At 47.3% G+C, this 14728-nt stretch overlaps 1 protein-coding gene across 15 annotated transcripts in view; it reads left to right on the top strand.

Moving 5' to 3' along the window:
* Window positions 1-5294: 5294 nt before the first annotated feature.
* Window positions 5295-14728, top strand: part of TOP6BL (TOP6B like initiator of meiotic double strand breaks) — a 99762-nt gene continuing 90328 nt past the window's right edge. For 4 of the 15 annotated variants that reach the window (XR_010141682.1, XR_010141681.1, XR_010141684.1 and 1 more), the window contains exons 1-2: window positions 5295-5448; window positions 8862-9000. Coding sequence is in view for 7 of the 15 variants with exons in the window: in XM_063728067.1 (XP_063584137.1) it covers window positions 5419-5448; window positions 8862-9000 (169 nt within the window). In the remaining 8 variants the exon portion in view is untranslated. Of the gene's footprint in view, window positions 5550-8861; window positions 9001-14728 lie in introns of all 15 variants that reach the window. The other 11 variants (XR_010141680.1, XM_063728067.1, XM_063728066.1 and 8 more) reach the window with 5 other exon arrangements.

The raw sequence follows: 14728 nt of genomic DNA, 5'->3' as shown, positions 1-14728 counted from the left end.
GAGAGTTTTAGAATACGTGGAGTCAATGTCCTCTTTAATGGGGCTGCTGGAAGAATTTTTGTCTCGATTAGCCTACTTGTCTTTCAAATACAGTTGATCATCTGGTCTTTGGATCAGTAGGTTTACTTGGCCATATGTGACCACATTACACTGCTGTTTGCATTCCCAAGGTTTCTAAGTCACAAAGAATACTTCTCTTCCAGTGGACATCAGCTGGCAGGACAAATCCAGCCCTACTTAGAGATAAGGTAAAAAGCCAATTATAGCCTGGGCACAGTGGCTCATGCCTGTAATCCCAGCACTTTAGGAGGCTGAGACAGGCAGATCACATGAGGTCAGGTGTTCGAGACCAGCTTGGCCAACATGGTTAAAACCTGTCTCTACTAAAAATACAAAAATTAGCCAGGTGTGGTGATGCACGCCTGTAATCCCAGCTGCTCGTGAGGCTGAGGCAGGAGAATAGCTGGAACCCAGGAGATGGAGGTTGCAGTGGGCCGAGATCATGCCACTGCACTCCAGCCCAGGCAACAAGAACAAAACTCCTTCTAAAAAAAAAAAAGCCAGTTACACAGGGCAGAACCACTTTGTGATGTAGATTTTATTGGCTATCTAGGCAGAGGAAAAATTGGACAATAATGGGAAAGGAATGAAATCTCCTGGGCTGGCCCAGCATCTGCTACTGGTGGATGAGAAATCAGACTTTGTGCAAAGGGTGACTTGGCCAGGAAGAACAGGAAGTTAGTCAGTATCATAGTCAGTTATTCTAAGGAGAGGAAGAAAACAGGGAATGGGGGTGAAGAAGGAAATACTCTAGTTATATAAACTTTGGTACTGTCCCAGGAAAAGAATCTTTCTTTTCACCTAAGTCTTAGAAAGAGGAAGAACAGATGCTGTAGTCCAAGAGTTGCACAAAAGTCAGCACCATTATGGCCTCTAGTTGCCCCCATTAGCCCAATAATGTTCCTCTGCTAGAACATCCCTGTCTGACCCCTGATAAGAAAGCAGAGGGAGGTGAGTGGTGAAGCTGCCCCAGATTCTGTGCTCCAGGTGGAGAAGGCCTCAAGAAGGTGAAGGGATGAGCTAATCTGAGCCTCACGGCCCCATTTCCAAGGATGTGATTAGTGGAGAGTCACCTGGGACCTGCTCCATTTCAGGAAACCCGGTTATGGGAACTGGTAGCGGACAGACTTTGCTCAGGACCCAAGAGAAGCAGTTAACCCTTTCCTACTGTCTGGATGGGAAACAGCTTAATAGTTGCTTGGTTCTTTCTCAGGGGAGGGAGTCTTCAAATAGACTTCCTTTTGCATCAGCTTGGAATGGTGGACCTCAAGGATATTTTCTACTTAAGTTCCTAGGGCCAGCCTCTTCAGGACATTTGAAAGCTCTAGGAGAGCCTAAGAAACAAGGTGGGGCCTTAAGAAGTGTCTAGGAGACACAAAGAGGGCACATTCAAAAGGAAAGAAAGCTCAACAGTCCCTAAAATGTCATTGTTCATCTGGCAGCATTCCCTAGGATGTTCTGGTTCCACTCAAACCCTTGAGTTTGGGTCAGAATCAGTCTTGGGCTCTTCTTAGAAGGGGGGCAGGGAGTGTGTCTCAGACAGAGGGTTTCTTTTTGGAATAAACAGGATCTCCAAAGTAGACATGTGATATGGTTTGGCTGTGTCCCCACCCAAATCTCATCTTGAATTGTAGCTCCCATAATCCCCATGTGTCGTGGGAGGGACCAGGTGGAGATAATTCAATCATGGGGGCAGTTTCTGCCATCCTGTTCTTCTGATAGTGAATTAGTTCTCAAGAGATCTGATGGTTTTATAAGGGGCTTCCCCCTTCACTGGGCACTCATTCGTCCCCTTCCTGCTGCCATATGAAGAAGTATCTGTTTACTTCCCCTTCTGCCATGATTGTAAGTTTCCTGAGGCCTCCCTAGCCATGATGAACTATGAGTCAATTAAACCTCTTTCCTTTATAAATTACCCAGTGTTGGGTATGTCTTTATTAGCAGCGTGAGAATGAACTAATACAACATGAAACAGTAATCTAAATTCTGAGGTGGGTGCAGAAATGGAAGCAGAATCAATATGTCACCCAGTCTAAGGACTGGAAATAACTGGCTCCCTACAGACACTGCCAATAAATGAGACCTGGAAGGCCAGGGCTGAAAATATCGAGAGCCATACTCAAAGCCTCCTTGGTTGGCCTAGTTAACTAAGGTGACCTTAACCAAGGGCAGGTCATTTAGTTTCTTTGGGCTTCAAATTTCTTCATCTTAATAGATAACTGATAATTTCCAAAGTCCCTTCTGGCTCTAACATTCTAGTGTTCTGAGGATGGGGTCTGAGCAAAAAACCGTTTTTAAAATTTTAATTTTTTTTTTGAGACAGGGTCTTGCTCTGTCACTAGGCTGGAGTGCAGTGGCATAATTATAGCTCACTGCAACCTCCAACTCGAGGGGCTCGAGATCCTCCCACCTCAACCTCCCAAGTAGTTAGGACTATAGGCATGCATCACTGTACCTGGCTAATTTTTAAATTTGTTTGTAGAGACAGGCTTTCACTATAATGCCCAGGTTGGTCTCAAACTCCTGGCCTGAAACAATCCTCCTGCCTTGGCCTCCCAAAGTCCTGGAATTACAAGCATGAGCCACCATGCCTGATTTGTTCATACAACTTCTTCTTGGATTCTCATTTTTGTCATTTCTAAAACAAAGATAACATCTCTCTTACAAGATTACAAGATTGGGAGAACTGCTTAAGATGAATAAGAAAAAGTGAAGAGCACTTAGCACAGAGTGGATTCTCACCATCTATCAAGCCTATATTGCATGCTGCCTGAACACATGGGTTTACGCTACGGAAGTCCTGATGGCAAACCCTCATATCAAAGGCTTCCCTCCTTGCTTCTCCCTATGTCCAGTAGGGAGGACAGCTGTGTCCCTGGCTACCTTTGAGAGGCCTCCACTGCCTCTAGGGTGGTATTGGGTGCTCCATTACACCTTTATCCCTGAAGTTCATTCCAAGGACAAGGGCTGAAAGCTAGAGGCTCATTTCCAAGGACAAGGGCTGGAAGCTAGGAAACCAACTCATCTTCATTCTCAATGCCATTCTCAAGGTGGAGCATTTTCTGCTGGGCCAACACTCGTAATGATTTTTTTTTTTTTTTTTTTTTTTTAGACGGAGTCTCGCTCTGTCAGCCAGGCTGGAGTGCAGTGGCGTGATGTCAGCTCACTGCAACCTCCACCTCCCGGGTTCAAGCAATTCTCCTGCCTCAGCCTCCCAGGTAGCTGGGACTACAGGCACATGCCACCACGCCTGGCTAATTTTTGTATTTTCAGTAGAGGTGGGGTTTCACCATGTTGGCCAGACTGGTCTCGAACTCCTGACCTCAAGTGATCCACCCACCTGGGCCTCCCAAAGTGTTGGGATTAGAGGCATGAGCCACTGCACCTGGCCACGATGGGAAATATTTTAAAGAACCATCCTCAATACCTTGGTTTCTCACCCATAAAATAGTGATGATAAGAATTTTCTTACAAGATAGTTGAGAGGATGACATCATTTATGTAAAGAGCTAGTGGTGTCCGACAACAAGCAGTCATTCAGTAATGTTACTGGTCCCTCCCCCTTGGCAACTCCTCTTTCTTAAAAAGGACAAGAGACTGGGGGTGGGGATGGGGAGCTCTGCAGGGGGTGGGGGGGAATGAAAGGAAGACTCCAATGATTCCTCAAATGCCAGCTGTTTATCAAGTTTGATGGTTATGATGGATTTTCCAGAAATAAGAGCTACCTTGCTCCAATAGGTCTACCTGTGAGCAACTGAGATGGGGAGGAATGGGGAGAAGCGCCGAGCATAGACTCGAGAAGGGTATAATGTAGGTCTCAATAGACAATGTTCTTTGGAGCAGCACCAAGGTTGTGTACTGGGCAGGCACTCTGCCAGCTCGCCAGCCTGTTCTGTCCAATCCCGGCGTCTTGGAGCTGGGGTGGAAGAATTTTCCCTGAAGGAAAGCAGCTAACACCCTGTCCCACCCTTCTCCTTGGGCAACTCTTTGCCAGGCAGGAATCTCTCATCACGGTTTCCTTTTGGCTGTCAGATCACCAGCAGTTAAGGGCTTAAGCCCCTGTCAGCATGCCCCTCCCGGAACCTGGCAGAGAGCAGCAGCTGGGACTCTGCAGGACCAACCTCTTCCAGCCAGGAATGCACTTGGAAAACCCCAGAGCTTCTCCTGTCAGCCAGAGCCCAGAAAAGCCAGCTCCTGGTCTTGGCACATTCAGTGCAGAGTCAAACGTGGAAAGGGGCCTGGATAGGGCGGGGTCGACTCCCAGGTCCCACCTTTGCGGGGGAGGGTGGTCCCCCTGGATTAGGCTGGGAGATGCTCGGGGATGGCTGGCAGGTAAAAGACCGGGGGTCGTTTAATCTTTTTTTGAGACAGAGTTTCGCTCTTTTTGCCCAGGCTGGAGTGCAATGACGCGATCTCGGCTCACTGCAACCTCCGCCTCCCAGGTTCAAGCAATAATCCTGCCTCAGCCTCCCGAGTAGTTGGGATTACAGGCGCCCGCCACCACGCCCGGCTAATTTTTGTATTTTCAGTAGAAACGGGGTTTCACCATGTTGGCCAGGCTGGTCTCGAACTCCTGACCTCAGGTGATCCACTCGCCTCGGCCTCCAAAAGTGCTGGGATGACGGGCGTGAGCCACTGCGCCCGGCCCAGGGCGTCGTTTTTAATTTCAGATTAATAATTTTTTAGTATATGTCCCAAAAATTGCCGAGATATGTGTATGGTTATAAAAAAAATTCGCTGTTTATATGAAATTCAATTTTAACTGGCTGTCTTTTTCTTTGCTAAGTCTGGGACCCGGGGCTTGGCCTGGGGTAGCCCCCGCAGCAGGCAAGGCTGTTGGAGGGGTCACGAACCCGCTTGAAAGCCCCGCGCCGTCACCGTCGCCCCTCCCGGCCGAGGGAAGGGTCCTGGAAAGCGCGAAGGCCGGCCAAAGCCCGGATTAGGGCCAAGGGCCGCATCTCGCCGCCACCGTGGGAAACTGTCTTCGAGAGGAGGGAGGAGTCGTGGCCTGGCCTCATGCCCGCTCGCCTCCAGCCTTGGCCGCCTCTCGCGGGCTCTTCCGCGCCCCGAACCTCCCTCCTGCGGGCCCACTGGCACCCGCGACTCTCAGAGGCTCTAAGTAGCTCCCGGCTGCAGCTCACGGTCTCGGGGCCGTACAGCGTCGAGTGCGCAGGCGCGGCGGGCAGGTGGGCGGGGCGTGCGCGCGCGCGCGCGCGCGAAGGGATGGGCTTGCGCTGCCGGGCGTGGGCGTGGACTCGGGCGTGGGCAGTGGCGGAGTTCCAAGCCCGGGCTGAGGAGGGGGCGGCGGCCGCGGGCGGGTAGCCTTCGACTGGGCGTTGCCGCTGTTCCCTACACGGCATGGAGGGGACGGCCGTGGCCGTGTTCGAGGTGATGCTGTGAAGGGAGAGAAAGCGGAGGACACTTTCTGAGGAGACGGGCTTTGTGAGGAGACCGCGAAGTTTGGGCAGAGGGGTCGGGCGTCGCCTAAGGTGAAGGAGGAAGGTTCGGGAATCGAGGCCCGTCTCCCACGGGGAAGCGAGGAAGTAGGAGCAGATGAGGGCTGTCGCTCGCGGTACTCTGTGGGGGAACGACGCCCTCTCTCTAGCCGACGGCTCAGAAAGCTGCGGCGTTTGCCGAGCACCGGCGGACACCCAGGGGCAGAGCCTGACGCAGCCTCGGAGGTGCCCGCCGGAGCCCAGCGCCTTCCATGCACGGGGTGCTGGGAGGGGGCGCGGAAAGAAGGAAAGGAAAGGGGCAAGCCCTGGCGGGGAATCGGGGCGCCAGGACAGAGGCAAGGAGGGACCCAGTGCAGACTGGGAGCGAGGGAGAGTTTTTTTTTTAGGCCCAGGTGCAGGTGCAGGTTTCTGGGTTCGGAGCACCTGGACGTGGAAGGGCGAGGTTCAGAGGCCACACCTGTGCTGGGGGAGCTGCTCTGGAGGACGGCACTGAGCACCTGGCGCCGGCCACGCCGCGTGTGCTCATTTCATTACTTTCACAGCCGGTGCCCAATGGGACGCTGAGCTGCTGTTTGTGAGGGGTACTGGGCAGGTGACAGAAGCACAGGCTCTGAGGGCACCTGAGAGAGTGTCCCCGGGCGTCCTGCCTGTTTGTTGTCATCAAAGAAGGCGGCGGGATTCCATTTTACAAATAACCTAGGCTAGAACCCAGGGCGCTGACTCATAGGCCAGTGTTCTTTTCCCAGCTGCGCTGTCATTACCGACATGAGAGTATCTTTGGGGTTTGTTTGTTTTTTGAGACGGAGTCTCGTCTCGCTCTTCCGCCCAGGCTGGAGTGCAGTGGCGTGATCCCGGCTCACCGCAATCTCCACCTCCCAGGTTCAAGGGATTCTCCTGTCTCAGCCTCCCGAGTAGCTGGGATTACAGGTGCACGCCGCCACACCCGGCTCATTTTTGTATTTGTAGTAGAGACAGGTTTCACCATGTTGGCCAGGCTGGTCTTGAACTTCTGACCTCAAGTGATCTGCCCGCCTCCGCCTCCCAAAGTGCTGGGACCGGCGTGAGCCACTGTGCCCGGCCCGATATGGGAATATCGTAACAGAGGGCGTGTGAAGGAAGGGTTAGACTCTACACGTGCCTGGAAACCATTCTTATTAACTGGTACAAATGAGGATCTTAGTTCCCAGATCTCCCTGCCTTTAAAAAGGGGGTAATACTTTTCCTTGTGTTGCCTCCCTGTAAAAGTGAGAATCTGTTTGCATGAATAATAATGGGAGTTGGCCGGGCCCAGTGGGTAGCCTGTATTCCCAGCACTTCGGGAGACTGAGGCGGGCAGATCATTTGAGATCGGGAGTTCAAGACCAGCCTGGCCAACATGAAGAAACTACGTCTCTGCAAAAAATACAGAAATTAGCGGTGGCTCACGCCTGTAATCCCAGCACTTTGGGAGGCCGAGGCAGGCAGATCACCTGAGGTCGGGAGTTCGAGACCAGCCTGATCAAAATGGAGAAACTCCGTCACTACTAAAAATACAAAATTAGCCAGGCGTGGTGGCACATGCCTGTAATCCCAGCTACTTGGAGGGCTGAGGCAGGAGAATCGCTTGAACCCAGGGGGCGGAGGTTGCAGTGAGCTGAGATTGCACCATTGCACTCCAGCCTGGGCTACAAGAGCAAAACTCCATCTCAAAAAAAAAAAATTAGCAGGGTGTGGTGGCGGGCGGCTGCACTTCCAGCTGCCTGGGAGGCTGAGGTGGGAGGATCACCTGAGCCCAGGAGGTTGAGGCTGCAGTGAATCATGATAATGCCATCACTGCACTCCAACCTGGGAGTCAGAGAGACTCTGTCCCCTCTCTCCCCTCCAAAAATAAATATATTTTATTTTCAATTTGTCTGGAATAAATGTTTGTTTTTTCTTTTTTTCTTTTTGAAACGGAGTGTTGCTCTGTTGCCCAGGCTGGAGTGCAGTGACCCAATCTCGGCTCACTGCAGCCTTCACCTCCTGAGTTCAAGCAATTCTCCTGCCTCAGCCTCCCAAGTAGCTGGGACTACAGGTGCACGCCACCACACCCGTCTAATTTTTGTATTTTTAGTAGAGATGGGGTTTCACCATATTGTCCAGGCTGATCTTGAACTCCTGACCTCAGGTGATCCACCGCCTCAACCTCCCAAAGTGCTGGGATTACAGGTGTGAGCTACCACACCCGGTCGATTACATGTTTTACTCAGACATCTTGGAGTCCTGTTCAACTTAAAATATTGTGTGTAGTCTTTACTGCAATAGAACTTAGAAATAATAGCTAATATCTGTTAAGCATTTGCTCTTTGCCAAGTACTGTGTTAAGCATTTTGCACATATTTTTAATTTTTTTTTTTTTTTTCAGTAGAGTTGGGGCCTCACTATGTTGTCCAAGGCTCAAGCGATTCTCCCACCTCAGCCTCCCAAAGTGCCGGGATTACAGGCATGAGCCACCGCGCTCAGCCTTGCACGTATTATTTGTTTACTTTCAGCAGGAGCCCTATGTGGTAGTTTTATCCCCATTTTAATAGATGAGGAATCTGTGGTTTGGAGAGATTAAGTAAGTTGCCCAAGGTCACATGCTAGAATTTGGCACGTCAGGGATTCAAATCCAGGTGTGGAGTGCAGTGGCCTGAGCAGGGTTCACTTCAGCCTCAATCTTCTGGGCTCAAGAGATCCTCCTGCCTAAGCCTCCCCAGTGGCTGAGACTACAGGCACACACCACCACGCTGAGCTAATTTTTGTTGTTAGTAGAGATAAGGTCTCGGTATGTTGTCCAGGCTGACCTCAAACTGCTGAGCTCAAGTGATCCTCCCACCTCGGCCTCCCAAAGTGCTGGGATTACAGGCATAAACTCTGCACAGGGCAGCATTAGCACTCTTAAATAGTATTCTGACCCTCAAAAGTGTTGATTTAATGAAAGATCAAGATGATTCATAACCAGATGCCGCTGTTGTTCATAGTCTTCATGTTGGCTTTTATTTGGGGCAGGAAAAAAGAAACAAGAAAAACAAACTGCCACTTAATTTTTCCCTAATTATTATTTCCAGATGAATTTATCTTCCGAATAAAGGAATTTATTGTCTCAATTTCCTGTCTTACTGGGCATTGTGTTGAATTTCACTGACTCCTTTCTTATGTCACTCTCCTAGCTATTTATTTTGTTTAGACACAATACTCTGAACAAACCTAAATCTGACATTTTAGAAGCAAGAATACAATTTTTGGGGGGAAATTAGAGTTACTAATTTAACTGGGTCATAGAGATATATTATTACTGTGATTTCTAAATAAGATTATGTTTTCTTTGAATTGTGCTCTTTTCAGATTTTGAGATTTTTAATAATTCACTGGAAGTGTGACATAGATGTATCAAAGGGAGCATTGCTAGAAGGGCAGCTAGTGATTTCCATAGAAGGATTAAATTCTAAGCACCAGGCAAATGCTCTTCATTGTGTAACAACTAGTAAGTAGAGAAAGAAAATATTTTCTATCTCTTTTGTCATGGTTTATGTCGTAGCTTATTTAAAAATTTCAATTAGTCATAATCTTTTATCATGTTATTCCAGGATTGTTCCATAATTATACAATGATTATGTAATAAGTATCTGGTGGTAGATTTACAAATGTATCATACAGGAAAGGTGAGTAGTTGAATGACTCTTACCATAGATTATTTATTTTACTGGTTTAAGTTAAAATTGCTCAGAAACAATCTTATTTTTCTCTTGATTTTAACCTACTTTGTCACAGCTAAATTATATTACATTGAGCTTTACCTACTTTTTCTTCCCCAAGTCTAAATTTTGGCAGTTGCAAAAAAGCAAAAAAAAAAAAAAAAAAAAAGGAAAAATGATGAATGGTGCATACTTCAGTAATCATGGCCTGTGATTAGTTTGAAAATATCTCTTCCATTTGGCTTTCATGCTTTTATCATTTTTGCCTGTTGTCTGGAGGGAAACCTGATGCATTGAGTGGCTCTGAAGCATGAATTTTCTTAAACTTGAAGTGTTAGCTTTTTGTGTGTGTGGAGTGTGTGTGTGTGTGTGTTTATTGAAGGGTACTTTGGAATGAAGTTGCCCCTTCAGGCTTAGAGAAGTCACTTGGGCACCAAGTTGAGATTGGATAGTAAAGTAGGCATTACAAGACATTTGCTTACCTGATTGGGAATGACCTGTCCTGTCTTTGTGTATTAATATTAAACATCTTCAAGAGCAGTATGACAGGTTGGTTTGCTCTTACTCTGTATGAACTCCACTCTGACTGGCAGGGTTCCCACCACTCTTGAGAGAAATGCTTGGCTACATGTCTAGGGTGATGGTTGGTCTGTGTGTGGTGTAATAGTCTAATCCAATAAACTGTGGCCAGGGTAGCAAGGTTGATTTAATTCAAAGCAAAGGACTTCAGCCACAGTAGTTTTTGGCAAGAAACTCTATTCTGCATTTTGAGCCTGATGAACTTCTTTAGCCCACCTAGAATAGGGGGCATTTCTCTTCTCTTTATTGTCTCTGAGCTTTACGTAATTATGGTTATATTTATTTATTTATTTATTTAGAGATGGAGTCTCACTCTGTCGCCCAGGCTGGAGTGGCGCAATCTGGGCTCACTGCAACCTCTGCCTCCTGGGTTCAAGCAATTCTGCCTCAGCCTCCTGAGTAGCTGAGATTACAGGCGGCTGCCACCATGCCTGACTGATTTTTTTTTTTTTTGTATTTTTAATAGAGATGGGGGTTTCACCATGTTGGCCAGGCTGGTCTCAAACTCCTGACCTCAAGTGATAGTGATCCACCTGCCTCTGCCTCCCAAAGGGCTGGGATTACAAACATGAGCTACCGCACCCAGCCTATGTTTATATTTTTTTTTTGGTAGGAAACATGGTGATAACATGCTTGATAAAAAACATTACAGAAACATATATTGTGGAGAGTGAGACTTTCTACATATCTCACCCCTTTGAGATGATTATTAACATTGAGTATATATTCTAGATTTTCCTTTTTCCCCCTACTTGCCAAGGATAATCTATCTTCTAGATTTTTCTATGCATATGTTCATAGTTGTTAATATCCATTTTTTAGAACTAGAACTATACTATACATATGACTGTGCTATGTACCAGTACTTTGTGGGCAGCATTTCATGTTAGCATAAGGGATCTATTTCTTTTTTTTGTAAAAAAATGTACACTTATTTAGTTTTAGTTTTTGTCAGTTATACACACATATGGTTTTGGCCGGGTGTAGTGGCTCATGCCTGTAACACCAGCACTTTGGGAGTCTGAGGTGGGCAGATCACATGAGGTCAGGGGTTCGAGATCAGCTGTCCAACATGGAGAAACCCTGTCTCTACTAAAAATATAAATATTAGTGGGTTGTGGTGGCACACACCTGTAATCTCAGCTACTCGGGAGGCTGAGGCATGAGAATCACTTGAACCTGGGAGGGCAGAGGTTGCAGTGAGCCAAGATCACACCACTGCACTCCAGCCTGGGTGACAGAGTGAGACTCCATCTCAAAACAAACAAAAAACCCGACAGTACCCTGCCTGCTTCCTCCATCTCTCCCTTCCCATCTTTCTCCCTCCTAGAGGCTAATACTTTTAACTCTGTTAATTATCTTTGATCTAAGTAACATGTTTGTGTTGTTATATCTTTTTTTTTTTTTCCCCGAATAGGGTCTCACTCTGTCACCCAGGCTGGAGTGCAGTGGCACAATCATAGCTCACTGTAACCTTAAATGCCTGGGCTCAAATGATCCTTCTAACTCAGCCTCCTGAGTAGCTAGGACTACAGGCATGTGCTACCATGCCTGGTTGTTTTATTTTTGTATTTTCGTAGAGACAGGGTCTCTTGCTGTGTTGCCCAGGCTGGTCTGAAACCCCTGGGCTCAAGCAGTCCTCTCACTTTGGCCTCCCAAAGTGCTGGGATTGCAGGTGTTAGCCACCACGCCTGGCCAAGATGTTATTTATTTATTTATTAATTTAGAGACAGGGTCTTACTCTGTTACCCAGGCTGGACTGCAGTGGTGCAATCACTGCTCACTGCAGCCTTGACCCCCTGAGCTCAGGTGATCCTCCCATCTCAGCCTCCTGAGTAGCTGGGACTACAGGCACATGCTACCATGCCTGACTACTTTTTGTTTTGTTTTGTTTTTGTTTTTTGAGACAGAGTCTTGCTCTGTCGCCAGGTTGGAGTGCAGTGGTGCCAGGATGTCGGCTGGCTGCAACCTCTGCCTCCCAGATTCAAGCGATTCTTCTTTCTCAGCCTCCCAAGTAGCTAGGACTACAGGTGTGCACCACCATGCCCAGCTAATTTTTGTATTTTTAGTAGAGACCAGGTTTCACTACGTTGGCCAGGATGGTCTTGATGTCTTAACCTTGTGATCCACCCACCTCAGCCTCCCAAAGTGCTGGGATTACAGGCATGAGCCACTGTGCCTGGCTGACTTTTTTTTTTTTATAGAGATGAGGTCTCCCTATGTTGCCCAGGCTGGTCTTGAAGTCCTGGACTCAAGCGATCCACCTGCCTCAGCCTCCCAGACTGCTCGAATTATCAGCATGAGCCATTGTGCTCAGCCCTAAATTGTTATATCTTAATTTTCTTTTTTATAGGCATTTATTGATTTTGTACCATAGAGGATGATAGCTCTCTTTAATATCTTCACCTCTACCATGTATCTTTCTTTCAATATAGTTATAATTTTCCAATCTTGTAGATCAATATTTACTCATTATGACCATAAAATGCAGTTTAGCCGTATAGAAAACTATGATTACTTTTCTTTATAATTTCCCTTCAGTTAATACTTATTTTAATTTATTTTCTGTTTTTATCATCTAGTCAACTCCCAAACTTCCAGCATTTGTCTAAATCTACTCAGTATATTCCACTACATCAGATAATATATCAGTTTCATCCTCCTGAAAAACTCTTTTCCAGTGTATCCTGACCTGCTCTAATTTTGACTTGATGCTTTCTGTATCTGGTGCACAGCTGTTATCTTGGAATCTTCCCTTCGTCATTATTCAGAGTGTTTCTGTAGTTTTTCTCTTGCATTGGATTTTGTGCTTCCTGAATCCCTCTCTCTCTCTCTTTTTTTTTTTTCTTGGCTTACTCCTTGCTTTGATGGATCTCAGGCTCCAGTAGCTTCCTTGGAAAGAGTGTTTGGAAGGTAAATTTCTTGAGACCTTACATCTCTGAAAATATCTCCACGTATACCTAATTGATAGTTTGGCCATATAGGATTCTAAGCCAGAATTCATTTTTCCTTCAGAATTTTGATGACATTGCAGCATTATTTTCTAACTTCAGGTGTTGCTACTGAAAAATCTAAAAATCTTTCTGATTACTCTGTATGTGACCTGTTTTTTCTTTTTTCTTCCCCTCTGTGTAAGCTTTTATTTTTATTTTTTTGAGATGGAGTTTCACTCTGTCACCCAGGGTGGAGTGTAGTGGCGTGATCTCGGCTCACTGCAACCTCCGCCTCCCGGGTTCAAGCGATTCTCCTGCCTCAGCCTCCCGAGTAGCTGGGATTACAGGCGTTACACCACTATGCCTGGCTAATTTTTGTATTTTTAGTAGAGATAGGTTTTCACCATGTTGGCCCGTCTGGTCTCGAACTCCTGACCTCAAGCGATCCACCCACCTTGGCCTCCCAAATTGCTGCGATTACAAGCATGAGCCACCGTTCCCGGCCTCTCTGTAAGCTTTTAGAATCTTCTCTTTATCCTTGTATTAATTACAGTAAATAAGGGCAGGTGCTATAACAAATAAACCCTAAAATCTCAGTGGCTTGGCCAGGCGTGGTGGCTAACCCCTATAATCCTAGCACTTTGGGAGGCTGAGGCCAGCGGATTGCCTGAGCTCAGGAGTTTGAGACCAGCCCGCGTGACACGGTGAAACCCCATCTCTACTAAAATACAAAAAATTAGCCAGGCGTGGTGGCATGCGCCTGTAGTCCTAGCTACTCCAGAGGCTGATGCAGGAGAATTGCTTGAACCTGGGAGGCGGAGGTTGTAGTGAGCCAAGATCACGCCACTGCATTCCAGCCTGGGCGACAGAGTGAGACTCCGTCTCCAAAAAAAAAAAAAAAAAAAAAAAAAATTAGTGGCTTAACACATAAAATGTTTAGTTTTCTTGTATTTAACAGTCAGATGAATGTGTGTGTATGCAGGCAAGCAGGCAAGTATTTTGTTTTATGCTATCTCTGTCTTGAGGGTGTATCCTTCTCTAAGTCCTCTAAGTTCTCTCCATTCAGCTAAGGATGGGGAAAGAGAGCAGAGCTTATAAGTGGAAGACTTTTATGGGGTAGGCTCGGGAATAATGTATATTACTGCTGCTCACGTTCTATTGGCCAGGACTTAGTCTTTTTTTTTTTGAGACAGAGTCTCACTCTGTCTGTCGCCCAGGCTGGAGTGCAGTGGCATGATCTCTGCTCACTGCAAGCTCTGCCCCCTGCGTTCACGCCATTCTCTTGCCTCAGCCTCCCGAGTAGCTGGGACTATAGGCGCCTGCCACCACGCCTGGCTAATTTTTTGTATTTTTAGTAGAGACGGGGTTTCACCATGTTAGCCAGGATGGACTCGATCTCCTGACTTCGTGATCCACCTGCCTTGGCTTCCCAAAGTGCTGGGATTACAGGCGTGAGCCACCGTGCCCGGCCATGTTTTTATGTTTTTTAAGACAGAGTCTCACTCTGTTGCCCAGGCTGGAATGCAGTGGCATGATCTCGGCTCACTGCAACCTCCGCCTCCCAGGTTCAAGCAATTCTCCTGCCTCAGCCTCCTCAGTAGCTGGGATTACAGGTGTCTGCCACCACACCCAGCTAATGTTTGTATTTTTAGTAGAGACAGAGTTTCACCATGTTGGCTAGGCTGGTCTCGAACTCCTGACCTTAGATGATACGCCCAGCTCAGCCTCCCAAAGTGCTGGGATTATGGGCATGAGCCACCGCGCCTGGCCAAGCAGGACTTAGTCTTATTGCCACAGCCGTGCAGTTGCAAGGAAGACTGAAAAATGTAGTCAAATTATGTGTTCAGGAAGAAGGAGAATAGGGTATTTGTGAGCACCAGCAGTCTCTGCTGTGGTCTCCATTGTCACAATGATGTACCTGGGTGTGGGTGTGTTTTCAAACATTGTACTCAGCACTCAGCAAGACTTTTAAACCTGGAAACCCTTGTCCTTTGGTTCTGGGAGA

This window comes from Pongo abelii, chromosome 9 (assembly GCF_028885655.2).
Source record: "Pongo abelii isolate AG06213 chromosome 9, NHGRI_mPonAbe1-v2.0_pri, whole genome shotgun sequence".
NCBI classification, from domain to species: Eukaryota; Metazoa; Chordata; class Mammalia; order Primates; family Hominidae; genus Pongo; species Pongo abelii.
This window is presented reverse-complemented; position numbering and strand designations above follow the sequence as displayed.